General features: G+C 41.9%; 1 protein-coding gene across 1 annotated transcript; it reads left to right on the top strand.

Annotated features, from left to right (window-relative positions):
* Positions 1-3,659: 3,659 nt before the first annotated feature.
* Positions 3,660-5,829, top strand: LOC306666650 (uncharacterized protein). Its single transcript, XM_079148863.1, has 2 exons — positions 3,660-3,722; positions 4,520-5,829. The coding sequence occupies exons 1-2, from the start codon at positions 3,711-3,713 to the stop codon at positions 5,762-5,764; spliced, it is 1,257 nt and encodes a 418-aa protein (XP_079004989.1). The 5' UTR covers positions 3,660-3,710; the 3' UTR covers positions 5,765-5,829.
* Positions 5,830-24,233: the final 18,404 nt, after the last annotated feature.

The raw sequence follows: 24,233 nt of genomic DNA, 5'->3' as shown, positions 1-24,233 counted from the left end.
TTGTAAAGATAGAAAGAGCCCACACCTGTGTAAATACGAGGCTCTTCCCAAACTGCCCTCAACCCCTCATAAAAGTTGCAAAGAATTTTTGTCTCTTATCTTATCTGTAAAAGCCAGGTGGCTGACCCAAAAGCAAACTTTGCTGTCACAAAAGCCAACTTAAAGATAATAACAACCCTCCTCTCGGAGGTCAGGGTGACCCAGAACTTAAAATAACATGCTTTGTATACAATTTTATATGTTAACCAATTAAAAAGAACACTGTAAAACTGCTTGCCTTTCATTATAAAAACCCTGCTAAACAAGGGTTCGGGGCCTCTTAGCGCCACCGGTTACCGAGTGCGCGGAGGACCAGGCTCGAGCTTGCTAATAAAAGACTCTTTGTGCTTGCATTGATCGTGGTGCAAGCACACCTCTGGTGGTCTTTGTGGGGTCTCGAGCCGCTGGGCACAACATCTTGGGGGCTTGCCTGGGATACCCCAAGCCCACCCAGACACCTGATCATAGAGTCATAAGTGACATCATTGGCCGGTGAGTAAGGCATTGCCACATTTTTTTGCCTGGATTGCCTGCAGGTTCTGGTTCTGGGCTGGTAAAGTCCTGGTGGACACGCTATTGGACCCCAGCAGGGTCTCAGGAGATGTCCCCTCAACCTATCTGGGTGACTCTTTGTCGCATCTGGGCAACCTTTGTGTTGCATCTGGGCAACTTTTGTGTTGCATCTGGGCGACTTGGTGTTGCAATTGGAAATTTTTGTTTTTGTCGACAAAATACTGACTAGCCAATTTTGATCTAGCGCACTATATGTCTGTCTGTTTGTGTATTGTACCGTATGGTCTTTACTCTTGCCTCCTATTAAATTCTTCATTGTGTTAGTCCGCTACTATTCTCACTATTTCTCATTCTTAAATTTCTCATCTCCAATCTGGAGGAAGACGGGTCTATAAATCTCCTGATAGAAAGGAGAAATACTAATCAATGGTCAAATTCATTTCATCCTTTTGGAATTATACAGGGAACAGATTTTCAACCGGATTAGACAACCAGCAGTGGCTCTCTGCTGTAACGACATCTCCAACCCACATCGGCATCGTTTGGTCCAATTTCTTTTTTATCTAACCTTTACATGTCTCCTCCTCTCGATAGTTGGATATCTAGTTGCTGTAGAGATGGGCCAAACTCAAAGTACCCCTTTGGCCATAGTGGTCAGCCAGAGCACGTAATTTGTCAGTTGAAATCAATAAAAGAAAACTTATAACTTTTTGCAGGTTGGATTGGCCCACCTTCCAAGTGGGATGGCCCCCAGAGGGAACCTTCAAACTTCCAAACATCCGAAAGGTCAAAGATAAAATCTTCCAATCAGGGAAAATTGGCTACCCAGATCACATTCCATATATTTTAACCTGGGAAAGCTTAGTAGACAGTGACCCTCCAACCTGGCTTTCTCCCTTCCTACCGCCACTGCCCTCCCCCACAACTAAAATGCTTGCCCTAAAGAAGTTAGACTTATTTCTGTCAGAAAAGCCCACTGCTCCTCATCTTCTTCTCCCAGAGGAAGATCCAGACCCCCTTTTCTTTAACCTTCCTCCTTATATGCAAGCCCCTATTCCTCCTCAGGACCCAGGACAGGAGGCTGCAGAAGAAAGAGAAGCTGCCACAGCCGGAAATGAAGAAGAAAGAACTGGCACAGGAGGGCCGGCAAGGAGAACGCGAGGCCGAGTTTAGCGGGCAGCCTGCCCCTCCCAACCAGAAGCTCCAGATTCTACAATCGCTCTGCTGCTCGGAGAAACTGGACCGCCAGACAACGCTGGCAATCCCCGGTTTCAATATTGGCCCTTCTCTACAAGCGATTTATATGATTGGAAAAATCAAAATGCTACGTTTTCCGACAATCCTAAAGACTTGATTTCCCTTTTAGATAGTGTCGTGTTTACTCACCAGCCTACTTGGGATGACAGTCAGCAGTTACTCCGGATCCTGTTCACAACCGAGGAGTGTGAAAGAATCCAGATGGAAGTCAGAAAGTTGGTCCCAGGGGACTACAGACAACCCACTGTAAACCCTGACTTAATTAATGCTTCTTTCCCCTTGTCCAGGCCTCCACAAGATGAATGAGACTACAATATGGCTGAAGGTAGGGAGAGGCTCTGGGTTTATCGCCAGACTCTAATGGGGGGTCTCCGGGCAGCAGCTCACAAGCCCACTAATTTGACCAAGGTGTATTCAGTCATGCAAGAAAGGCAGGAATCACCCTCAGCTTATTTAGAAAGATTAATGGAGGCATTTAGACAGTACACTCCTATGGATCCAGAGTCACCTGAGAATCAGGCAGCAATAATAATGAGCTTTGTTAACCAGGCAGCACCGGATATAAGGCATAAGTTACAGAGAATAGAAGATTTAGAAGGGAAAAGTATTCAAGACTTAATGAGAATAGCCCAGTGGGTATTGAATAACAGAGATGCACCAGAAGAAAAACAGCTTAGGGCTACTAGGGAAATGACTAAAGCATTAGCAGTAGCAGTGCAGGGCGGAATGACAGAAAAAGAAAGAAACAGACTCCCGAGCAGTCGACCACCACCTGGGAACTCCAGGGCACATGATCTGGGTCAGAATCAGTGTGCCTACTGTAAGGAGGAAGGTCATTGGGCTAAAGAATGCCCTAAAAAAAGAAACTATAGATCTAGAGATGGTAAATGGATGACTAGGAGACTATCGGTCCTGGTCACCCAAGATGAAATGCACGATTAGGGGCGACGGGGTTCGGAATCCCTCCCCGAACCTAGGGTAACTCTGAAAGTGGAAGGGACTTCAGTGCAATTTTTGGTGAATACAGGAGCTCAATATTCAGCTTTGACTGACCCTCAAGGAAAGATTTCAACAAGCACCTCATGGGTGCAAGGGGCTACGGGGATTAAAAAGTGCCCTTGGACGACCAAAAGAACAATAGACTTGGGAACGGGAAAAGTGTCCCACTCGTTCTTAGTCATACCCGACAGCCCCTATCCCCTGTTGGGAAGAGATTTATTAACCAAAATCAGGGCCCAAATTCATTTTCACCCCGAAGGCGCCCAGGTAACAGATGGACAAGGAAAATTGTTACCTATGCTAACTCTTACTTTAGAGGATGAATATCGGCTACACCAGCAGCCGCAATCCCCTGATAAAAACATTGAAGACTGGGTACAGCGGTTCCCAGATGCTTGGGCAGAGACTGGGGGAATTGGGTTAGCTAAACATCGGCCTGCCCTCTATATAGAAACAAAACCAGGAGCTGACCCCATTAGGGTTAAACAATACCCCATGACCAGGGAGGCTCGAACAGGAATAACCCCCCACATCAGGCAACTGCTGAACCAAGGGGTACTACGACCTTGCCTGTTGGCATGGAACACCCCCCTGCTTCCAATACAGAAGCCCAACTCAAACAAGTACCGCCCAGTACTGGACCTAAGAGAGGTAAACAAAAGGGTGGCGGACATACACCCTACTGTGCCTAATCCGTATACACTTCTGAGTGCGCTTTCTCCTTACAGACAATGGTATACCGGTGCTGGATTTAAAAGATGCCTTTTTGAGCTTGCCTCTAGCTCCAAAGAGCCAAGAGCTATTTGCCTTTGAATGGACGAACATCGATAAGGGACAACTTACCAGGACAAGATTGCTGCAGGGATTCAAAAATTCTCCCACCTTGTTTGACGAAGCTCTACATGAGTACTTGGGTGAGTTTAGGCAAAATCATCCCAATCTAACCTTGTTACAATATGTAGATGATCTCCTTATAGCTGCTGAAAACTGGGATGAATGTATCCAAGGAACAGAAAATTTACTCCAGACACTGGGCAACCTGGGATATCGGGCGTCAGCAAAGAAGGCCCAAATCTGCAGACCTGAGGTAACATACTTGGGCTATCTCCTAAAGGGAGGTAAACGATGGTTAACTCAAGCCCGAAAAGAGACTGTTCTAAGAATCCCAAAGCCCCAGTCTCCACGCCAAGTAAGGGAATTCCTTGGGTTGGCTGGCTTCTGTCAACTATGGATTCCAGGGTTTGAGGAACTAGCCAAACCACTGTATGAGGCCACAAAAGACAAGCAGCCCTTTAATTGGATAATAGAAGCAGATAAAGCATTTCAACAAATCAAGGATGCCCTCTTGTCAGCCCCAGCCCTGGGACTTCCCGATGTCGTTAAACCGTTCTTTCTCTATATAGATGAAAGTAAATGGATAGCAAAAGGAGTCTTGACTCAATACCTAGGCCCCTGGAGGAGACCAGTAGCATACCTGTCAAAAAAACTGGATCCGGTGGCTGCAGGATGGCCCCCATGCCTACGAATGATTGCTGCCACAGCTGTAATGGTAAAAGATGCTGATAAATTGACTATGGGACAAGAATTACATGTGATCACTCCACATGCGATTGAGGGAATCCTGAGACAACCTCCAGATCGATGGCTCAGTAATGCTCGGCTCACACATTATCAGAGCCTATTGCTTAACCCTCCCAGGATTATTTTTCAGGCACCCTCAGCTCTCAATCCTGCTACGCTGCTGCCTGACCCTGACCTGGACACACCCGTACATGACTGCTCAGAAGTCCTAGCCCAGGTTCATGGGCTTAGAGAAGACCTGCAAGATCATCCGCTGCTCAATGCAGATGCAGTATGGTTCACGGATTGGAGCAGCTTTTTACATCAGGGTCAAAGGTATGCGGGCACAGCAGTAGTAACTGAGACAGAGGTGATTTGGGCTGAGCCCCTACCAATAGGCACCTCTGCCCAGAAGGCAGAACTGATAGCCATGACTAAGGCTCTAACGATGGGAGAAGGCAAAAAATTGACTGTATACACGGACAGCCGTTATGCCTTTGCAACTGCCCACATTCATGGGGCTATTTATAGGGAAAGGGGAATGCTAACTGCAGAAGGGAAATCTATTAAAAACAAGGAAGAAATTGTGTCCCTGATAGATGCCCTCTGGTTACCCAAGAAATTGGCTATCGTACACTGCCCTGGGCATCAAAACCCAACTGATCCAGTATCTAGGGGCAACTGTTTAGCAGATAAGATGGCACGAGAAATAGCCCTCCAGAGAGACTTGATTACGGTTGCTCAACTCCCAGACTCTGTCCCACGAACCCTTCCAAAAGACCCAAACTACACGGAAGAGGACTTATCATGGATTCGCCAGCAGCCACTAGCCCAATGCTTAGACGGATGGTGGAAAGACTCTGAAAGCCGGATAATACTTCCAGAACTGATGGGACAGAAAGTGTTGCGCAGGCTCCACCAGACCACCCACGTGGGGACAAGAAAATTACAGGACTTGATGCAGCAAGCAGGAATTAGAATTAAAGGTGTGCAAAATAAGATAGAACAGATTGTCAAAAGTTGCAGGGTTTGTAAGTTAACAAATGCAGGATATAGTAAGTGGGAATCAGGAAATAGATTAAGGGGAGATAGGCCAGGGGCATATTGGGAAGTTGATTTCACTGAAGTAAAACCTGGAAAGTATGGGTATAAATATCTATTAGTCTTTGTAGATACTTTTTCAGGATGGGTTGAAGCGTTTCCCACCAAGCGAGAAATGGCACAAATAGTGGCTAAAAAGATTTTAGAAGACCTCTTGCCAACGTATGGATTTCCCATAATGATAGGGTCGGACAACGGGCCAGTGTTTACTTCACAGGTAAGTCAGGGGCTGGCTTCAGTACTTGGGGTAAATTGGAAACTACATTGTGCTTATCGATCCCAAAGCTCAGGATAGGTAGAAAGAATGAACAGAACTTTAAAAGAGACCTTGACTAAATTAACCATGGAGACTGGCAGTAACTGGGTGGCTCTCCTTCCCTATGCCCTATATCTGGTGTGTAATTCTCTCTACAAGATGGGACTCACCCCTTATGAAATCATGTTTGGGACCCCACCTCCAATACTCCTTGATCTGACTGAGCGGCTCCTAAAAGAAGAAAATGTAGATGATTTTGAACTTTTATTTTCCCTCCAGGTCCTGCAGAGAGCCCACAGAGAAGTTTGGCCAAGGCTCAGAGGCCTGTACGAGTCAGGCCCGCCTCCTGTTCCTCACAACTTCCACCCGGGTGATTGGGGCCTAGTGAAGTGACACCGACAGAGTAACCTGGAACCTCAGTGGAAGGGCCCCTACATGGTCATTTTGACTACACCCACCGCTCTCAAAGTCGACGGCGTCGCCTCCTGGATTCATCACACCCACGTCAAGCCGACTGAACCCCTTTCCGACATTGTGCTTCCTGCCCTAGACGACTCTACGTGGATAGTGGACAGGTCCAAAGACAACCCTCTAAAGATCAAGCTTTGCCGCCACAGACTGTGACTATGTTCTTACTTTTGCTCCGTTATTTTGCCCTGGCCACAACCGCAGCCGTAGCTCCAGTTTTTGAAGCCACCAACCTCAGCCCACATCATCCTTATGAAATCACCTGGGAAGTAACCAACCCGGGGGCAAGAGTTCCCAGCCTGACTGTGACTGAATACCACCCTTTATGGACATGGTGGCCTGAACTGCAAGTAGACCTTTGCATTTTAGCAAATGGGGCTTTTTCTGTGGGAACAGTCACTATTAGTGTTAATGAAGAATTACACCTAAGTAAACAGGCCCTTTCAGATACAGTTACTGGGAGAACAAGGAAATTTAACTGTGCTTATACTCGTGGGAGGGAGGAACTTCAGCGTCCCCCCTTCTATGTGTGTCCTGGTTATTCTCACCAGAAAGAATGTGGAGGGGAAGAATCTTATTTCTGTGCTAAATGGGGATGTGAAACTACAGGGCAGGATTATTGGATAAAAGCCTCTCGTGATTTAATTGAAGTCAAGCGAGGTAAAAAAAGCTTCATGTAACAATAATTGTAACCCCCTCTTAATCACCTTCACCAATAAGGGAAAGCGGGATAGACGATGGATAAGAACCCGATCATGGGGGTTATGCCTCTATGCTGAGAGACCTGATTTAGGGGTTGTGTTCGCTGTTCAGATGATTATAAAGCTTTTCACCCAGCAATTAGGGCCTAACCAAATTTTACGCCCTGCAGCCCAAAGAATTCTGGTCATCCCCCCTACCCGAGGTCCAAAAATTATTAAATCAGTTACTAGCTTCCCAAATACGCAACAACCGACCACCCACTCCTTAAGTGCCCCCTACTTAAGGACTAAACAACCCCATGAACGGTCGATTGTAGATCCAATTCAAACAGAAGCTCATCCCCTTCTGAGTCTTTTGTCTTGGTCCTTCCTGGTGCTCAATGCCACCTACCCTAATTTGACTAGGTCCTGCTGGCTCTGCAATGATACTGTTCCCCCATATTATGAGGGAGTAGCAGTATAAGCGCATGTTAGTATCTCCACCAAGCTCCAGGATTGCCGTTGGCAATCTAAACAGTCCCTAACCCTAGAGCAAGTGTCAGGGCAAGGGCTCTGTTTAGGAACAGTGCCCCATGCCAGCCGGTCCCTCTGTCACTCGACATGGGGAATCCAACCTGAGGCAGAAAACTCTTTTATAATACCCCACAATGATTCCCGGTGGGCTTGCTCCTCTGGACTCACGCCCAGTGTCCACTGGAGTGTGTTAAAACAGTCAAAGGATTACTGTGTTCTAGTCAGATTGGTTCTGTGGCTAATTTACCATGGGCACCAGAGTTTTATGACTATGATTGAACAAGGATGGGGCATGAAACAGAACCCCATTCAACAAAAACGGGAGCCTATTTCTTCTCTAACTCTTAGTTTGCTGCTGGGGGCTAGCTTGGGAGGGTTAGGAACTGGAGTAGCATCCTTAGTCACTCAGAGCCAACATTATTCCAATCTAAGAGCAGCAATAGATGCGGACATGAGCATTTAGAAGATTCAATCTCTCATTTAGAACAATCTTTAACTTCCCTAGCTGAAGTGTTCTTACAAAATAGAAGAGGTTTGGACTTAATATTTTTACAACAAGGAGGCTTATGTGTTGCCCTAGGAGAAGAATATTGTTTTTATATAGATCACTCTGGGATAATCAAGGATAATATGGCAAAAGTCAGAGAAGGACTAACAAACAGAAAGAAAGAATGGGAAGCTAGTCAGAGCTGGTTTGAATCCTGGTTCAATTTTTCCCCTTGGTTAACTACTCTGGTGTCCGCTATAGTGGGACCCCTAATATTGTTGTTACTAGCTTTAACTATAGGACCTTGTATAATCAATAAGTTAATTGCTTTTGTTAAAGATAGAATAAATACAGTGCAGCTAATGGTGCTAAGGGCCCAATATCAGCCCGTGAAGTAGCAAGGGTTAAAACTATAGAGACCCAAGATTGGCTCTCTAAATGTTCTTGGAAAGAGGGGAATGTAAAGATAGAGCCCGCACCTGTGTAAATACGAGGCTCTTCCCAAACTACCCTCAACCCCTCATAAAAGCTGCAAAGAATTTTCGTCTCTTATTTTATGTGTAAAGGCCAGGTGGCTGATCCAAAAACAAATTTGCTGGCACAAAAGCAAACTTAAAGATAATAACAACCCTCCTCTTGGAGGTCAGGGTGACCGAGAACTTAAAATAACATGCTTTGTATACAATTTTATATGTTAACCAATTAAAAAGAACACTGTAAAACTGCTTGCCTTTCATTATAAAAACCCTGCTAAACAAGGGTTCGGGGCCTCTTAGCGTCATGGGTTACCGAGTGCGCGGAGGACCAGGCTCGAGCTTGCTAATAAAAGACTCTTTGTGCTTGCATTGATCATGGTCTCTGGTGGTCTTTGTGGGGTCTCGGGCCGCTGGGCACAACACCATCTCCTTCATATGCGTCCCTGAGGCACTGCCACTCACCTTCTCCCTCTGGATTGTGCCACTACCAGTGCCCTCGAGGTTCCAGTAAGGGGCAAAGGGGGATTAGAAAAATAAAGACTCACAAACACATATTTTGAAGATTAAGGTGAAATCAGATGGAGTGCTACTCTCTGATGGAGAAGCAGATCTAAAGAGTTACACCAGCAATATTTATTTATATATGTCTCATCAGGTTAAAGACTATGCAAGCATTATTCTTTGTATTCAGGAAAGTTATAGAAACTAGAACATCTTTGTAGCTTTTCTGCAGTTGCCATCTACAGTTGCAAAATTCAGTGTTAGGAGCTTTGTGTAGCTCTCAAGAAAGTCCACTGTTAAAAGTTTCTGTAAAGCGGAGCTGGTGAAACATTATGCTTGTCTAATGTAAGAATTCCTCAGGTGATCAAAGATGGTGGATTAGAGGGAGGCTGCATTCCTTGCCGCTCCATAACTCCGGTTTCAAGCAGAGGATATCTGTTTCTTGGCACCTATCATCTGCCATTTGCCTGCCTCTCGCCTATCCATTGCCTGCCTTACACCTATCCATCACCCAACACACGAGATTCACCTCCCGATCCTCCGACAACAGTCAGCAAACTGATCAACGAACGCCAGTGGAGCACCAGCTGCCTGCTGTTGCCTGAAAGTTCACTGTCACAGTACCTGCAGGTTTGATTACATGTGGCTGCTGCCATTTTGAGACAAAAGCCAGGCCCTGTAGGACCCCTGGCCAGACTGACTGAGCCCCATCTCCAGGAGCCCTCAGCCCAACCAATCACTCCCTGCTTCTGGGGCCTTCACATCGACTGACTGCTCCCTGCCGCCAGGACCCCCAGACCAACTGACTGTGCCCTATCACCGAGACCCCAGACCGACTGATTGCACCTGGCCTCCAGGTTCCCACAACCACACCAAACACACCCGACCTCCAGGACCCCTGCCTGACCAACTGCATGCTGCCTCCAGGGCCTCCTGCTGACCATGGCCACACCCTGAGCTGCAGCTCCCCATTTGCCAACACATTTCGAAGCCAGAGCAGCCGTCTTGGATAATCCTGGAAGCCGTAGCTCTGATCTTTAGGTGGGGCAAAACCCATCCTGATGCCTACTGGAGGCTTGAAGCTCATTGGCAGGTACTTCTCATGCATCAGGCTACTGAACTCTGGGAGGTTTCATTACTGTTTGACTGTTATACTGTAGATTTTCCTTTTTCTCCTTATTGAAAACATTTAAGTTTTTATTACTTTACTTTTCTTGCTTTTTTTCCTTTTGTTTACCTGTTTCCTCAGAGTCTTTTTCTCCCTTTTTTGCATGCTAATATCCAATTTCTTCTGATTACACTCTCACCCTTTCTATTATCTAGAACTTCTGTATAGTCTTTTCTTATCCCATGAACAGCCACATTCTACATCCCTCTGCATCCTCTTTGTCCTCCATTAGAAACTGCAGACCTTATTGCAAATCTGTTTGTTTTACTGAAGATAATATTTGAACTCATTCAGTTTATTATGACAATTTTGTTATTGTCCTCATAGGGGCTATTTGGTCTAGGATTGCATAGTGTCTGAATTGGGCACTGCTAATATTGATCTCCCCTTAAAGAAAGGGTTTTGGAAACCTATAGGGCCACTATAAGTCTATAGGGGGAAATCTGCAATACCCCAGACTTGCACTGCTAGAGGAGAAAATACATGAACAACATGAAAAAACAAGGGAAGAAAATGATCCAAACAAATCTAGATTCTATGTTAATAGAATCCAATGACAGTATGTTAGAAGAAATGTCAGAAAAGGACTTCAGATTATACATGATTAAGATGATTTGCAGGCTGGGAAGATAGCTCAGCTGGTAAAAGTGCTTGCCTCACAAGAACAAGGCCCTGAGTTCCATCCCCAGTACCGCCAAAAAAAAAAAAAAAAAAAAAAAAAGATTCACGAAGCAAAGGATGAGATAAAAGAGCAAATCTAGGCAATGAATGATAAAACCAATAAGCTGAAAAAGCAACTGCAGGAAGCAAAAGATCATTTCAACAAAGAGATAGAGATTCTCAAAAAAAAAAAAAAAAAAAACAAAAAAAACAAAAAAACAGAAATCCTTGAAATGAAGGAAACAGTAAACCAATTAAAAAACTCAATGGAAAGCATCACCAACAGACTAGACCACTTGGAAGATGGAACCTCAGACAATGAAGACAAAATATTTAATCTTGAAAATAAAGTTGACCAAACAGAGAAGATGGTAAGAAAACATGAACAGAATCTCCAAGAACTATGGGACATCATGAAAAGACCAAATTTAAGAATTATTGGGATTGAGAAAGGCACAGAGATACAAACCAAAGGAATGAACAACCTATTCAATGAAATAATATCAGAAAATTTCCCAAACTTGAAGAATGAAATGGAAAATCAAATACAAGAGGCTTACAGAACACCAAATGCACAGAATCACAACAGATCCACACCAAGGCACATTATAATGAAAATGCCTAACATTCAAAATAAAGATAGGATTTTGAAGGCCGCAAGAGAAAAGCATCAGATTACATATAGGGGGAGACCAATACAGATAGCAGCCAACTTCCCAACCCAGACTCTAAAAGCTAGAAGGGCCTGGAACAACATACTTGAAGCTCTGAAAGAACATGGTTGCCAACCAAGAATCCTATACCCAGCAAAACTAACCTTCAGAATTGAAGATGAAATAAAATCCTTCCATGGTAAACAAAAGTTAAAAGAATTTACAAATAGAAAGCCTGCACTACAGAATGTTCTCAACAAAATATTCCATGAGGAGGAAATGAAAAACAACAATGGAGGTCAGCAAAGGGAGTGGTTAGAGAAAAACCACTCAAAGGAGAAACCAAGCCAACTTAAAAACAAAAAATAAGCCAAATGACTGGGAATACAAATCATATCTCAATAATAACCCTGAACATTAATGGCCTAAACTCATCAATCAAAAGACATAGACTGGCAGAATGGAGTAAAAAGAAAGACCCAACAGTATGCTGCCTGCGAGAGACTCATCTCATAGAAAAAGACATCCACAGACTAACGGTGAAAGGATGGGAAAAAATCTACCATGCACATAGACTCAGTAAAAAAGCGGGGGTTTCCATCCTTATATCAGATAAAATGGACTTCAAGCCAAAGTTAGTCAGAAGGGATAAAGAAGGACATTTCATACTGCTTAAGGGAACCATAAATCAGGAAGACATAACGATAGTAAATATTTATGCCCCAAACAATGGTGCATCCCTGTACATCAAACAAATCCTTCTCAATTTCAGGAATCACATAGACCACAACACAATAATTCTGGGTGACTTTAATGCACCACTGTCACCACTAGATAGATCTTCCAAACAAAAACCAAAGAAACCATAGAACTCAATAACACAATCTATAACCTAGACTTAATAGCCATCTATAGAATATTCCATCCATCAACGAGTGAATTCACTTTCTTCTTAGCAGCACATGGAACCTTTTTGAAAATAGACTATATGTTATGCCATAAAGCAGCCCTTAGGAAATGCAAAAAAATAGAGATACTGCCTTGTGTTCTATCAGATCATAATGGACTGAGAGTAGAAATCAGTGACAAAATAAAAAACAGAAATTACCCCAACACCTGGAGACTCAATACTATGCTATTGAATGAAACATGGATAACAAAAAACATCAGGGAGGAGATAAAAAAAGTCTTAGAGGTCAATGAGAACGACGATACAACATATCAAAATCTCTGGGACACTATGAAAGTGGTACTAAGAGGAAAATTCATTGCATGGAGTGCATTCCAGAAAAGAATGAAAAGTCAACAATTAAATGACCTAACATTACAGCTCAAAGCCCTAGAAAAAGAAGAACAGAATAACAGCAAAAGTAGTAGAAGACAGGAAATAATTAAAATCAGAGCTGAAATCAATGAAATTGAAACAAAAGAAACTATTCAAAAAATTGACAAAACAAAAAGTTGGTTCTTTGAGAAAGTAAACAAAATAGACAAACCCTTAGCCACACTAACAAAGAGAAGGAGAGAGAAAACTCAAATTACTAAAATTCATGATGAAAAAGGAAATATCACGACAGACACCATTGAGATACAGAACATAATGAGAAACTACTTTGAAAATCTGTATTCCAACAAAATAGAAACTACCGAAGATATTGACAAATTTCTAGAGACATATGCTCTTCCCAAACTGAACCAGGAGGACATACACGATTTAAACAGATCAATATCAAGCAATGAAATAGAAGAAACCATTAAAAATCTACCATCTAAGAAAAGCTCAGGACCAGAGGGATTCTCAGCCGAGTTCTACAAGACCTTCAAAGAAGAACTCATTCCAATACTTCTCAAAGTATTCCAGGAAATAGAAAAGGAGGGTACCCTACTGAACTCATTCTATGAAGCTAATATCACCCTCATACCCAAACCAGGAAAAGACACATCAAGGAAAGAAAATTTTAGACCAATATCCTTGATGAATATAGATGCAAAGATCCTTAACAAAATATTGGCAAACCGTATCCAAAAACATATTAAGAAAATTGTGCACCACGATCAAGTGGGGTTCATTCCTGGAATGCAAGGATGGTTTAACATCCGTAAATCAATCAACGTAATCCATCATGTCAATAGACTTAAGGATAAGAATCATACGGTTATTTCAATTGACGCAGAAAAAGCGTTTGACAAAATACAACACCCCTTCATGCTCAAAACACTAGAAAAAATAGGGATAGTAGAAACATACCTGAACATTGTTAAGGCTATTTATGCTAAGCCCATGGTCAACATCATTCTTAATGGAGAAAAACTGAAACTATTCCCTTTAAAAACGGGAACAAGACAGGGATGTCCTCTTTCACCACTTCTATTCAACATGGTCTTCGAAACTCTCACCAGAGCAATTGGGCAGGCCAAAGAAATTAAAGGGATATGAATAGGAAAAGAGGAACTTAAGCTGTCACTATTTGCTGATGACATGATTCTATATTTAGAGGATCCAAAAACCTCCTCCAGAAAACTTCTAGACCTCATCAATGAATTCAGCAAACTAGCAGGCTATAAAATCAACACACATAAATCTAAAGCATTTTTATATGCATGCGATGAAACAGCTGAAAAGGAAATGAGGAAAACAACTCCATTTGCAATAGCCTCAAAAAAAATAAAATACTTGGGAATCAATCTAACCAAAGAGGTAAAAGATCTCTACAATGAAAACTACAAAACATTGAAGAAAGAAACTGAGGAAGAACTTAGAAGATGGAAAGATCTCCCATGTTCTTAGATAGGCAGAATTAATATTGTCAAAATGGCCATACTACCAAAAGTGCTATACAGATTCAATGCAATTCCAATTAAAATCCCAATGACGTACCTCACAGAAATAGAGCAAGCAATCATGAAATTCATCTGGAAGAATAAGAAACCCAGAATAGCTAAAGCAATCCTTAGCAGGAAGAATGAAACAGGGGGTATTGCAATACCAGAACTTCAACTATACTACAAAGCAATAGTAACAAAAACGGCATGGTATTGGCACCAAAATAGACAGGTAGATCAATGGCACAGAATAGAGGACACGGACACAAACCCAAATAAATACAATTTTCTTATACTGGACAAAGGGGCCAAAAGTATGCAATGGAGAAAAGATAGCCTCTTCAACAAATGGTGCTGGGAAAACTGGAAATCCATATGCAACAGAATGAAACTAAACCCCTATCTCTCACCCTGCACAAAAATCAACTCACAATGGATCAAGGACCTTGAAATCAGACCAGAGACCCTGCATCTTATAGAAGAAAAAGGAGGTCCAAATCTTCAACTTGTTGGCTTAGGATCAGACTTCCTTAACAGGACTTCCATAGCACAAGAAATAAAAGCAAGAATCAATAACTGGGATAGATTCAAACTAAAAAGCTTTCTCTCAGCTAAGGAAACTATCAACAATGTGGAGAGAGCCTACAGAGTGGGGGAATATCTTTGCCACTCATACTTCTGATAGAGCACTAATTTACAGAATATATAAAGAACTCAAAAAACTCTACATGAAGAATACAAAATAACCCAATCAACAAATGGGCTAACGAGATGAATAGACACTTCACAGAAGAAGATATACAAGCAATCAACAGATATATGAAAAAATGTTCAACATCTCCAGTAATAAGAGAAATGCAAATCAAAACTACCCTAAGATTCCATCTCACCCCAATTAGAATGGCGATTATCAAGAATACAAGCAACAATAGGTGTTGGAGAGGATGTGGGGAAAAAGGTACACTCATACATTGCTGGTGGGACTGCAAATTAGTGCAGCCACTCTGGAAAGCAGTATGGATATTCCTTAGAAAACTTGGAATGGACCTACCATTTGACCCAGCTATCCCACTCCTCAGCCTATACCCAAAGGACTTAAAATCAGCATACTACAGAGATACAGCCACATCAATGTTCATAGCTGCTCAACTCACAGTAGCCAGACTGTGGAACCAACCTCGATGTCCTTCAATTGATGAATGGATAAAGAAACTGCGGTATATATATTCAATGGAATATTACGCAGCTATAAAGAATAATAAAATTATGGCATTTGCAGGCAAATGGATGAAATTGGAGAATATCATGATAAGTGAGATAAGCCAATCTCAAAAATCCAAAAGACGAATGATCTCACAGATAAGCAGATGATGACACATCATGGGGCGTGGCGGGGGCAAGAATGGAGGAAGGAGGGACTGTATAGAGGGAAAAGAGAGGTGGGAGGGGTGGGGGAAGGAAAAAATAACAGAATGAATCAACTCATTACCCTATGTGAATGTATGATTACGTAAGTGGTATGCTGTTACTCCATGTACAAACAGAAACAACATGTATCCCATTTGTTTACAATAAAAATAAATTAAAAAAAAATAAAAGAATTCCTCTATTCCCAGGAACCTGAGACCAAGGTCAGAGCTGATAGGGCCCTTGCACAGAGCCTCCTCATGCAGGGCATTGCCACAGCAGCTAAGCATCCTGTGCCCTCGCACAGAAACATTCTCAGGCACCAGGCATGCCACAGCCATGAGGGCATCAGAGACCCCCAATCTCAGTCACTGCTCTCCCATCCTTACTACTCTCCATAGGATAACCACCCAGAAAGGCAAAAGCACTGACAGACAAAAGGGCCACTCACTCACACACAAGTCCAAACTCCCTGAAGTTTTGTTTTCTAACAGTTCACTTTTGAACTGGTATAGGAACATTTTTTTTCCTCCTAGAAATGGAGGTATAAATAATAATCATGTTTTTAGATTCATCTAGGAACATCTTTAATCCCCACTAATAGTAGTACTCAAAGGGAAGGTATTTTCTGTAGGCATGGAACCTGAAGAGTAGCCTGTTCATTCCTTCATTTTCTCAAATACATTTCTTCTTCCTTTAGAGTTTTTCAGGGGTACCAAAATGGGACACCTGGAAGGCTTTGACTTCCTTTTCTCTCTTTCTCTCTACTGTGTGCATTAGCAATCCTCACTAAGACTCAAAGACTAGGGAAAATTTGTCATATGCTGTGTGCCCACTTATGGGGAAGGGACAGGGATAATCCCATATGTCCATGAATCAGGAAGTGTCTCCAGAAATGCTTTAAGAGTGTCAGAGTTTGAGGTCTCAAAGGTCACTAGAGATCGTCTAGTCTGATGCAAAAGCTAAGACCCAGGGCGGGGGGTGATTAAAATGCTTCCTATTGCAATATGTATCATGTACTTCCTTTCATGTCCTTTATTTCTTTTCTTTTTCTTTCTTTCTTTTTTTTTAAGTACTGATGATTGATCCCAGGGCCTCCGTGCATACTAGGTATAGTGCTCTACCACTGAGCTACAGCCCCAGCCCTCATCTCCTTTAGTCTTCCTTCTTAGTCCCTTTCTCTTTTTAAAGATCAGCACACGAATTAGAATAATTTATGCCAGGCATGGTGGTGTACACCTGTGATCCTACAGCTCAGGAGGCTGAGGCAGGAAAATCACAGGTTCAAAGACAACCTCAGCAATTTAGTGAGGCTATAAGCAACGTGGTGAGACCCTGTTCAAAATAAAAATAAAAAGGGTTGGGATGTGGCTCAGTGGTTTAGTGTCCTTGGGCTCAATCCCTGGTTAAAAAAAAAAAAAAAAAAAAAAAAAGAAAGAAAGAAAAGACGAGGAATGAAGTTAAAACTACTAAGAATCTTTTTCTAAAAAACATAAGAAATTTTTTGTGAAATTAGGTTAGTCAAAAATTATTTATTATCCCTATTATCATTATTTGCAGTACTAGAGACTGAACCCAGGGGGGCAATCTACCACTGAACTACATCCCAAGCCATTTTCATTTTTTAAAAGTTTGAGACAGGGTCTTACTAAGTTTTCCAGGCTGACTTTTCACTTGAATCCTCCTGTCTCAACCTCCAAGTTGCTAGAATTTCAGGTGTGGATCATTGCACCCAGCTCTTGTTTTATTTTATTTTTATTTTTCATTTTTGGGTACCAGGGATTGAACTTGGGAGTACTCAATCACTGAGCCACATCCCCAGCCCTATTGTATTTTATTTAGAGACAGGGTCTCACTGAGTTGCTTAGCGCCTTGCTTTTACTGAGGCTGGCATTGAACTGTGAGCCTCCTGCCTCAGCCTCCCGAGCTGCTGAGATTACAGGTGTGTGCCACTGCACCTGACCTGTGTTATATTTTAAACTTTCTATTTTATTTTCTTAAAAGATAAAAGGTGGTTGGGGGGAACTGAGATGTAGCTCATTAGTAAAAAAAAGTCCTGAGTTCAATACCCAGTACCAAAAAATTAAATAAAATATAAAACAAAAAAGTGATGAAATGTATTTAATCAAGATTAAAAATGAACTTTAAAAAAAATGGTATTGGGGATTGAACCCAAGGGCCCTTAACCACTGAGCCGCATCCCCAGCTTTTAATATTTTATTTAGAGGCAGGGTCCCACTGAGTTGCTTAAGGCCTGACTAAGACTGGCTTTGAATTTGTGATCCTCCTGCCTCAGCCTCCAGAGTTGCTGGGATTACAGGAATGTCCCACCATGCACAAGAGAAACTAACTTTTGATAAACACAATTAAGGAAATAAAAATGCAATTCACAAAAGGGAGAAGAGTTTAGAAAACATATATATTTTCCAGAAGATTTAAAGAATGCTTATAATTCAATAAAAAGGAAACAACAACCCTTCTGTTCATGCAAAAAAGATTCAAAAAACATTTAGGAAAGAAGATATGCAAGTCACTAACAAGTACCTGAAAAGATACTTACCATCACTAGTTATCAAATAAATGTGAATTAAAGCGACAATGTATACCTACATCTAGAGTGGATAAAACTAATAAGACTTGAAACAATACTAAATATTCACAGATGTGGAAATTACAAATTTTATATTTTAGCTGGGTGGGGTGGCACATGCCTGTAATCCCAGTGACTTCAGAGGCTAAGGCAGGAGGATCTCAAGTTTGAGCCCAGCCTTAGCAATTGAGCAAGGCCTCAAAACATTTAGTGAGGCCGTATCTCAAACAAACAAACAAACAAAAACAAAACAACAACAACAAAAAACAAAAACAAAAAAACAAGGTTAGGGAGGTATCTCATTGGTTGCCTAGGGTGGGAGAAATCAAATTCAGAGATGCATCAGGTAAATAAAATTAAGAATAAGGTAAAGAAAACTAATTTCTCCATTTTCCTTATGGTGGTAGTAGCATGATTCTTAAAAAAAAAAAAAAAAAAAAAAAAAAAAAAATACCCATATTGAGCTGGGTGTAGTGGTACATACCTATAATCCCGGTGGCTAGGGAGGCTAAGGCAGGAGGACTATCTCAGCAACTTAGCAAGGCCATCCCAAAATAAAAAATAAAATAAAATTTAAAAAAGTCTGGGGAATGTGGTTCAGTAGTTAAAGCACCCCTGGCTTCAATCCCCAGTACTGGAAAAAGAAATTTACCAATATTCACCCGTGGAATTAAAATATATATGTATATATCGCTCTCTGCCCCCAAGTTTGTGCCATCACCAATTCCAGCACAGAACTTCTAAAACCACAGTAATGTTTACATATATGGTTTGTTTGTTTTGTATCAGGGATTGAACTCGGGGCACTTAGCCACTGAGCTACATCTCCAGCCCTTTTTATTTTTATTTTTTATTTTTGAGACAGGGTCTCACTAAATTGCTTAGGACCTCATTAAGCGGTTAAGGCCTGCCTCAGGCTCCCAAGTTTCTAGGATTACAGGTGTGCACCACAGCACCCAGCAGGACCCCTATTAAGTGTGCTAGGAAATTTTTTTGTTCTGATGGTTGATGTTTGACCCAGTTCCTGACACAGAGCTTCTAAGAACTTTATAATTCATTCCTTCCTTCCTTTCCAGTACTGGAGTTTGAACCCAGGACCCCATGCATGCTAAGCAAGTGCTCTCTCACTTTGTAATTTCGTTTTTTTCTTTTGAATTTTTAGTTGTATATGGACACAATGCCTTTATTTATATATGTGGTGCTAAGAATTGAACCCAGTGCCTGACACGCATGCCAGGCAAGTGCTCTACCATGGAGCCACAACCCAGCCTTCACTTTGTAATTTCTTAAGCAGCAGGAGTATCTGACATGGGGATCCTATGTTCCTTGGAATTTCCTGAGCGATAGGGGTATCTTTTCCTCTAGTGAGGTGATTCTTGGATTGTGGCTGGTTCCAGGATGATGAAGTCATAATTAAAAGCTTGGAACTTTTATCCCTAACTTCCATTCTCTGGAAAGGGCAGAGGAGTTGAAAATTGAAGTTTTCATCATGCCTATGTGATGAAGCCTCCATAAAAATCCCTGAAGTATGGGGTTTAGAGAGATTTCTGCATGGTGAACAAGAACACATCCACAGGCTGGGAGGGTGACTTACCCCATCTCCATGGTAACTAGAGCTTCAGCGTTCCAGATTCTTCTGAACCTCCTGCTATATGTCTTTCCTTATCTGGTCACTCATTTGCACCCTTTTCTAATAAATAGGTAACTCTTTATAGTTACCTTAGTTCTCTTAGCCATTCTGTAGTGGGTAACTGACCCAGATCTGGATATAAAGTAAACTAAGAACGCTGTCTGTAAGAATTACTCCCCGGGAAAGAGAGAGTTCCCCTCCGCATTTCCACCAGCTGGGTTTCAGGAAAACTAATGAGCACCATTTACTCCTTCCTTTTGGGATGTAAAGGACTTTCCCTAGGATCTAGCTACTTCTCTTTGAAGTATAAATGCCCCGATTTACTGAAGGCCTTGTAAGAGGAGCCAGTCTCCCTTATGGCATTCTGCTTTTGTAAACATGCTTCCCCCTTGAAAACCCTTATACACAATCATATAAACCTTGTGCCCCATTACGTACCGTTTTAGACTAGAAAATTTATGATACTAGATCGCCTATAATTGTTGTGAAAAATTGGTAAGGGGTGCTCAGAATTTGGAGTGTTAATCTCCTCTGGGCCTGCTCATGAAAATAAAGTTTGGTTTATCCCATTCTTGAGTGCCGTTTGCCACTTCTTGTGTGATTCCCATAACAATTCTAGCAAATAAATGAAACTGAGGAGGGAGATCTTGGAAACTTCCAATTTATGGTAGGAGAGCAGGTAAAACAGCCTGGGACTTGTGAAGTAGGAGGCAGTCTTGAGGCATCTGAAGTTGGAGGCAGTCTTGAGGGAATGGTCTTTACCTGTGGGGTCTATACTAATTCCAGTTATTATTAGAATTGAATTGAGTTGGAGGATAGCCACCTGATGTCCTGAGAGTGAGCCAAGAGTGGACTAAACACTGCTATCACACTGCAAAAGCTGGTCCTGGAAACCCCAGAATCAGGGACTAGAGCTATTCATGGGAAGCACAGGCCTTACTCTCAGCTCCCCTATAGGGCTCTTCAATTTTCCTGTAGCCCCAGCATGATAAAACTGAGAAACCTGAATAAGAGGGAAAAGAACCTCCTAAATCTCCTCTCCTCCCTTCATCTTCTCTTTTTCTCTTTTTCTCTCTGTGTAAATTATACTATTCCTTTAATTATCTAAAACTCAAGTGTAGTTTACCAATTGACTAATACTGACACTTCTGTAATTACTATTCATGAGAAAAACCCCAGCCAGAAACCCCTGAACCTTTCCTCAGCAGAATCCACCTCTCCTGAAAAGGTGTCCACTAAATGACCTTTACCCTGACCCTCTCTCTTAGGTTCCCCCCGACCCGTGCCTTTCGGCCTCCCTAGCAGGTCCTATTTCTTCTCTATTTTTACTTCTCCAGGTGCTTCCCCATCTTCCTAAGCCAATGCCCTGGGGATGTCCTCATCTACCCCTCTTCCTAGGAATGGGGAATTCAGGGTTGGCTCCCAGAAGGAAGCGCCTTCATTCCTGGAAGCAGCAGCAGGAAAAATGGCAGTTTTTCTTGGGCTTAACTCTCAACCTAGGAATCAGCCGTTATAACCTGAAGACCTCTCTCTGCTTTGAGGCCAGAGTCCACCATCACTCTATGAAGAGGAAATGAATGTGAGCATAGATTTAGGACTATTTCAGTCTTTGAACCTGATGCAGAACTGGGGCACCCCTTTGTGTACATGACCCTGCCAGTTGTTGGAAGTCCAGTGTGACCCTGGGAAGGTCCCCCACTTGAGGTAGGAGAGTTCTGGTCTTATGTACTCAACCCCATGGGCATACGTGTGTGCCACCACTCTGCCCTACAGTATTCTGATTGAGGAGCCAGCGAGAGGACTGGGCTGTAGTCTGGCTGATGTGGAGGCAGGGCATCATCACGGGGGCAACCATGCTTCTGAGCAGCCCTGTACTACACAGGGAAGAAGAGTTTCTGAAAGGAATCCTGCCCTATCTCTGAGGATTCCATCTCTTCTCTCAACAACCCCTCTCTCTAGCCCTTGATGACAATAATGTGTGGTTAGATACACACATGCACTCATGTATATATATGTATACATATAAGTGTATATACACATATATATTACACTATATTTTTATGTGGACCTTTATTATGGTATTATGGAACAAACCCAGGGCCTCTCATGAACTCTACCTCCACTGAGCTGCACCTCCCTGAGGGTTACTTTAAAAAAATTTTTTTGAGCATTTTTTTTAAATAACCTTAAATTTAGAATACTTTTTGTTTACAGAAATGTTGCAAAGCTATGACACTGGTCTTGTATATCCTACCCTCGATTTCTCCTATGGTAAACATCTTACTTTATCTATTTGTTAGAATCTTTAGGTTTGCATCATCCAGGCAATAGAAAATGTTTGGAATACACCCATAATCTTAAATCTCTAACAATATTTTTTCTTTGGCTTTATTTAGTCTGAAAAAATATGTTGTGTAAGCTAGCAGCATATTTTGGCATTAACCTACTAGACTCACAATACTCTAAGATTCATAGACTTTAAAAAATTTTTATTTTTTATTGGCAAATTATGATTACACATGATAGTGGGATTCATTGTGACATATTCATATATGCACATGACATAATTTGATCCATCTCATTCACCACTATCTCCCCTTTCCTTTCCTCCCTTCCTCTAATCCACATTCTCCACTTTACTGGTCTCCCTTCTACTTTTTTTTCTCCTCCCCTCTGAGGGGCCGGGGATTCGAACTGGGGTCCTTTCGTATGCTAGGTGAGTGCTCTCCAACATGAGCTATTTCTTCAGCTCCTCCCTTCCACTTTTATGAGATCCCTTGAAAATTTTTTCTTTCTCTCTTACCTCCACATATTACCCTTGACTGAGTATGGTTTTTAAAAAAAAAATTTTTAATGTGTTCTAATTGGTTATACATGAGAGTAGAATGCACTTTGACACATCTGAGTATGGTTTATTTTGCTCACATGATGTTATCTTGTTCCATCCATTTTCCTGCAAATGACATAATTTCATTCTTCTTTATGACCGAATAAAACTCCATTGTGTATATATACCACCTTTCCTTATCCATTTATCTATTGACAGACACTCAGGCTGATCCATAACTTGGTTACTGTGAATTGTGCTGCTACAAATAAATTAATGGGCTTTTTAAGAATTCATGCCTGGAGGAAAATAGGAATGGGGAGTAAAGGTGAGAGTGTTAATGGAGTTCCTTAGGTTTAAAATGGTGGCACATGCATGCAATCCCAGCTACTCTGGAGGTTGAGGCAGGAGGATTACAAGTTTCAGGTCAACTTGGTAACTTAGTGAGATGTTTTCTCAAAATAAAAAAAATAATAAGGGCTGGGCACGTTGCTTAGTGGTAGAGTGCCCCTGGGTTCAATCCCAATACTGAAAAAAAAAAGAAAGAAAAAAAAAAAAAAAAAAGAAGAGTTAAAACTAGTTTCATTTTCCTTCCCTATTAGTGTCCTTTATATCTATCCTTAATTTTTCTATCCTACCTCAGTCCAGCATCCCCTCTCCTAAGATGTACAACAAGGTAATGAACCTATAACAGATTCTCTCTCTCTTTCTCTGTTGTGTGTATGTTACTGGGCATGAAATCCGGAGCCTCACCTGCTGAGCAAGTGCGCTACCACTGAGTTACATCCCCTACCCTTGGATTCCCTTTCTCAATAGCATATTATTGTTTTTACTTCCTCACCCCATAACCCCAATCTTGCCAGTAAAGAAGAAAAATATGATTTGGACAAAAATCAAATCAATCAAATTGTGTAAGAATTAAGTGCACCAAGGTCCATGCCTGTAATCCCAGTGGCTTGGGAGGCTGAGGCAGGAGGATCTCGAGTTCAAAGCCTGCCTCAGCAACTTAGTAAGGCCTGGCAACATAGCCAGATCCTATCTCTAAATAAAATATAAAAAATGAAAGCAAAAATAACTGAAAAGGGGGACAGACCTCAACAAATCAGCAAGCTTTATTAAGCAGCGGAATGGCACATTTTCAGGAGAGAAAATGGCGATTGATTATAGGAGTGGTCTGATTTTTATAGGGTTTAAATGAGATTTGATTCATAACAAATGAGATTTGAATCATTTGTAAAATGCATCAGTTGGGCAGTCAGGGGTAACAGTTGTGCAAGTTCAAAGCCCAAATCAGGAAACAGTTGGTTGGAAAGTGTGAATCCAGAGCCCATTATTTCCCTCCCCCACCCCCTAATTCCTCACCCCCCACCCCTGTCATATTGTCCTCCTTTCTCCCTGGGGGTTGTTACTTTTCATATCCTTCAAAAAGGGCCTGGGATGTTGCTTAGTGGTTTAGCACCCCTGGGTTCAATCCCTGGTACAAAAAAGAAAAAACAAACAAATAAGCAAAAACAGACTTAAGTGCCATAAATTTCTTTGTATTCTATCCCTTCCCTGGGGTACCATATTCAGTTTCCACTCTCAACTCAACTTATGCTGATATA

Source organism: Sciurus vulgaris, assembly GCF_902686455.1.
Source record: "Sciurus vulgaris genome assembly, chromosome: 7".
In the NCBI taxonomy this organism is placed as follows: Eukaryota; Metazoa; Chordata; class Mammalia; order Rodentia; family Sciuridae; genus Sciurus; species Sciurus vulgaris.
This window is presented reverse-complemented; position numbering and strand designations above follow the sequence as displayed.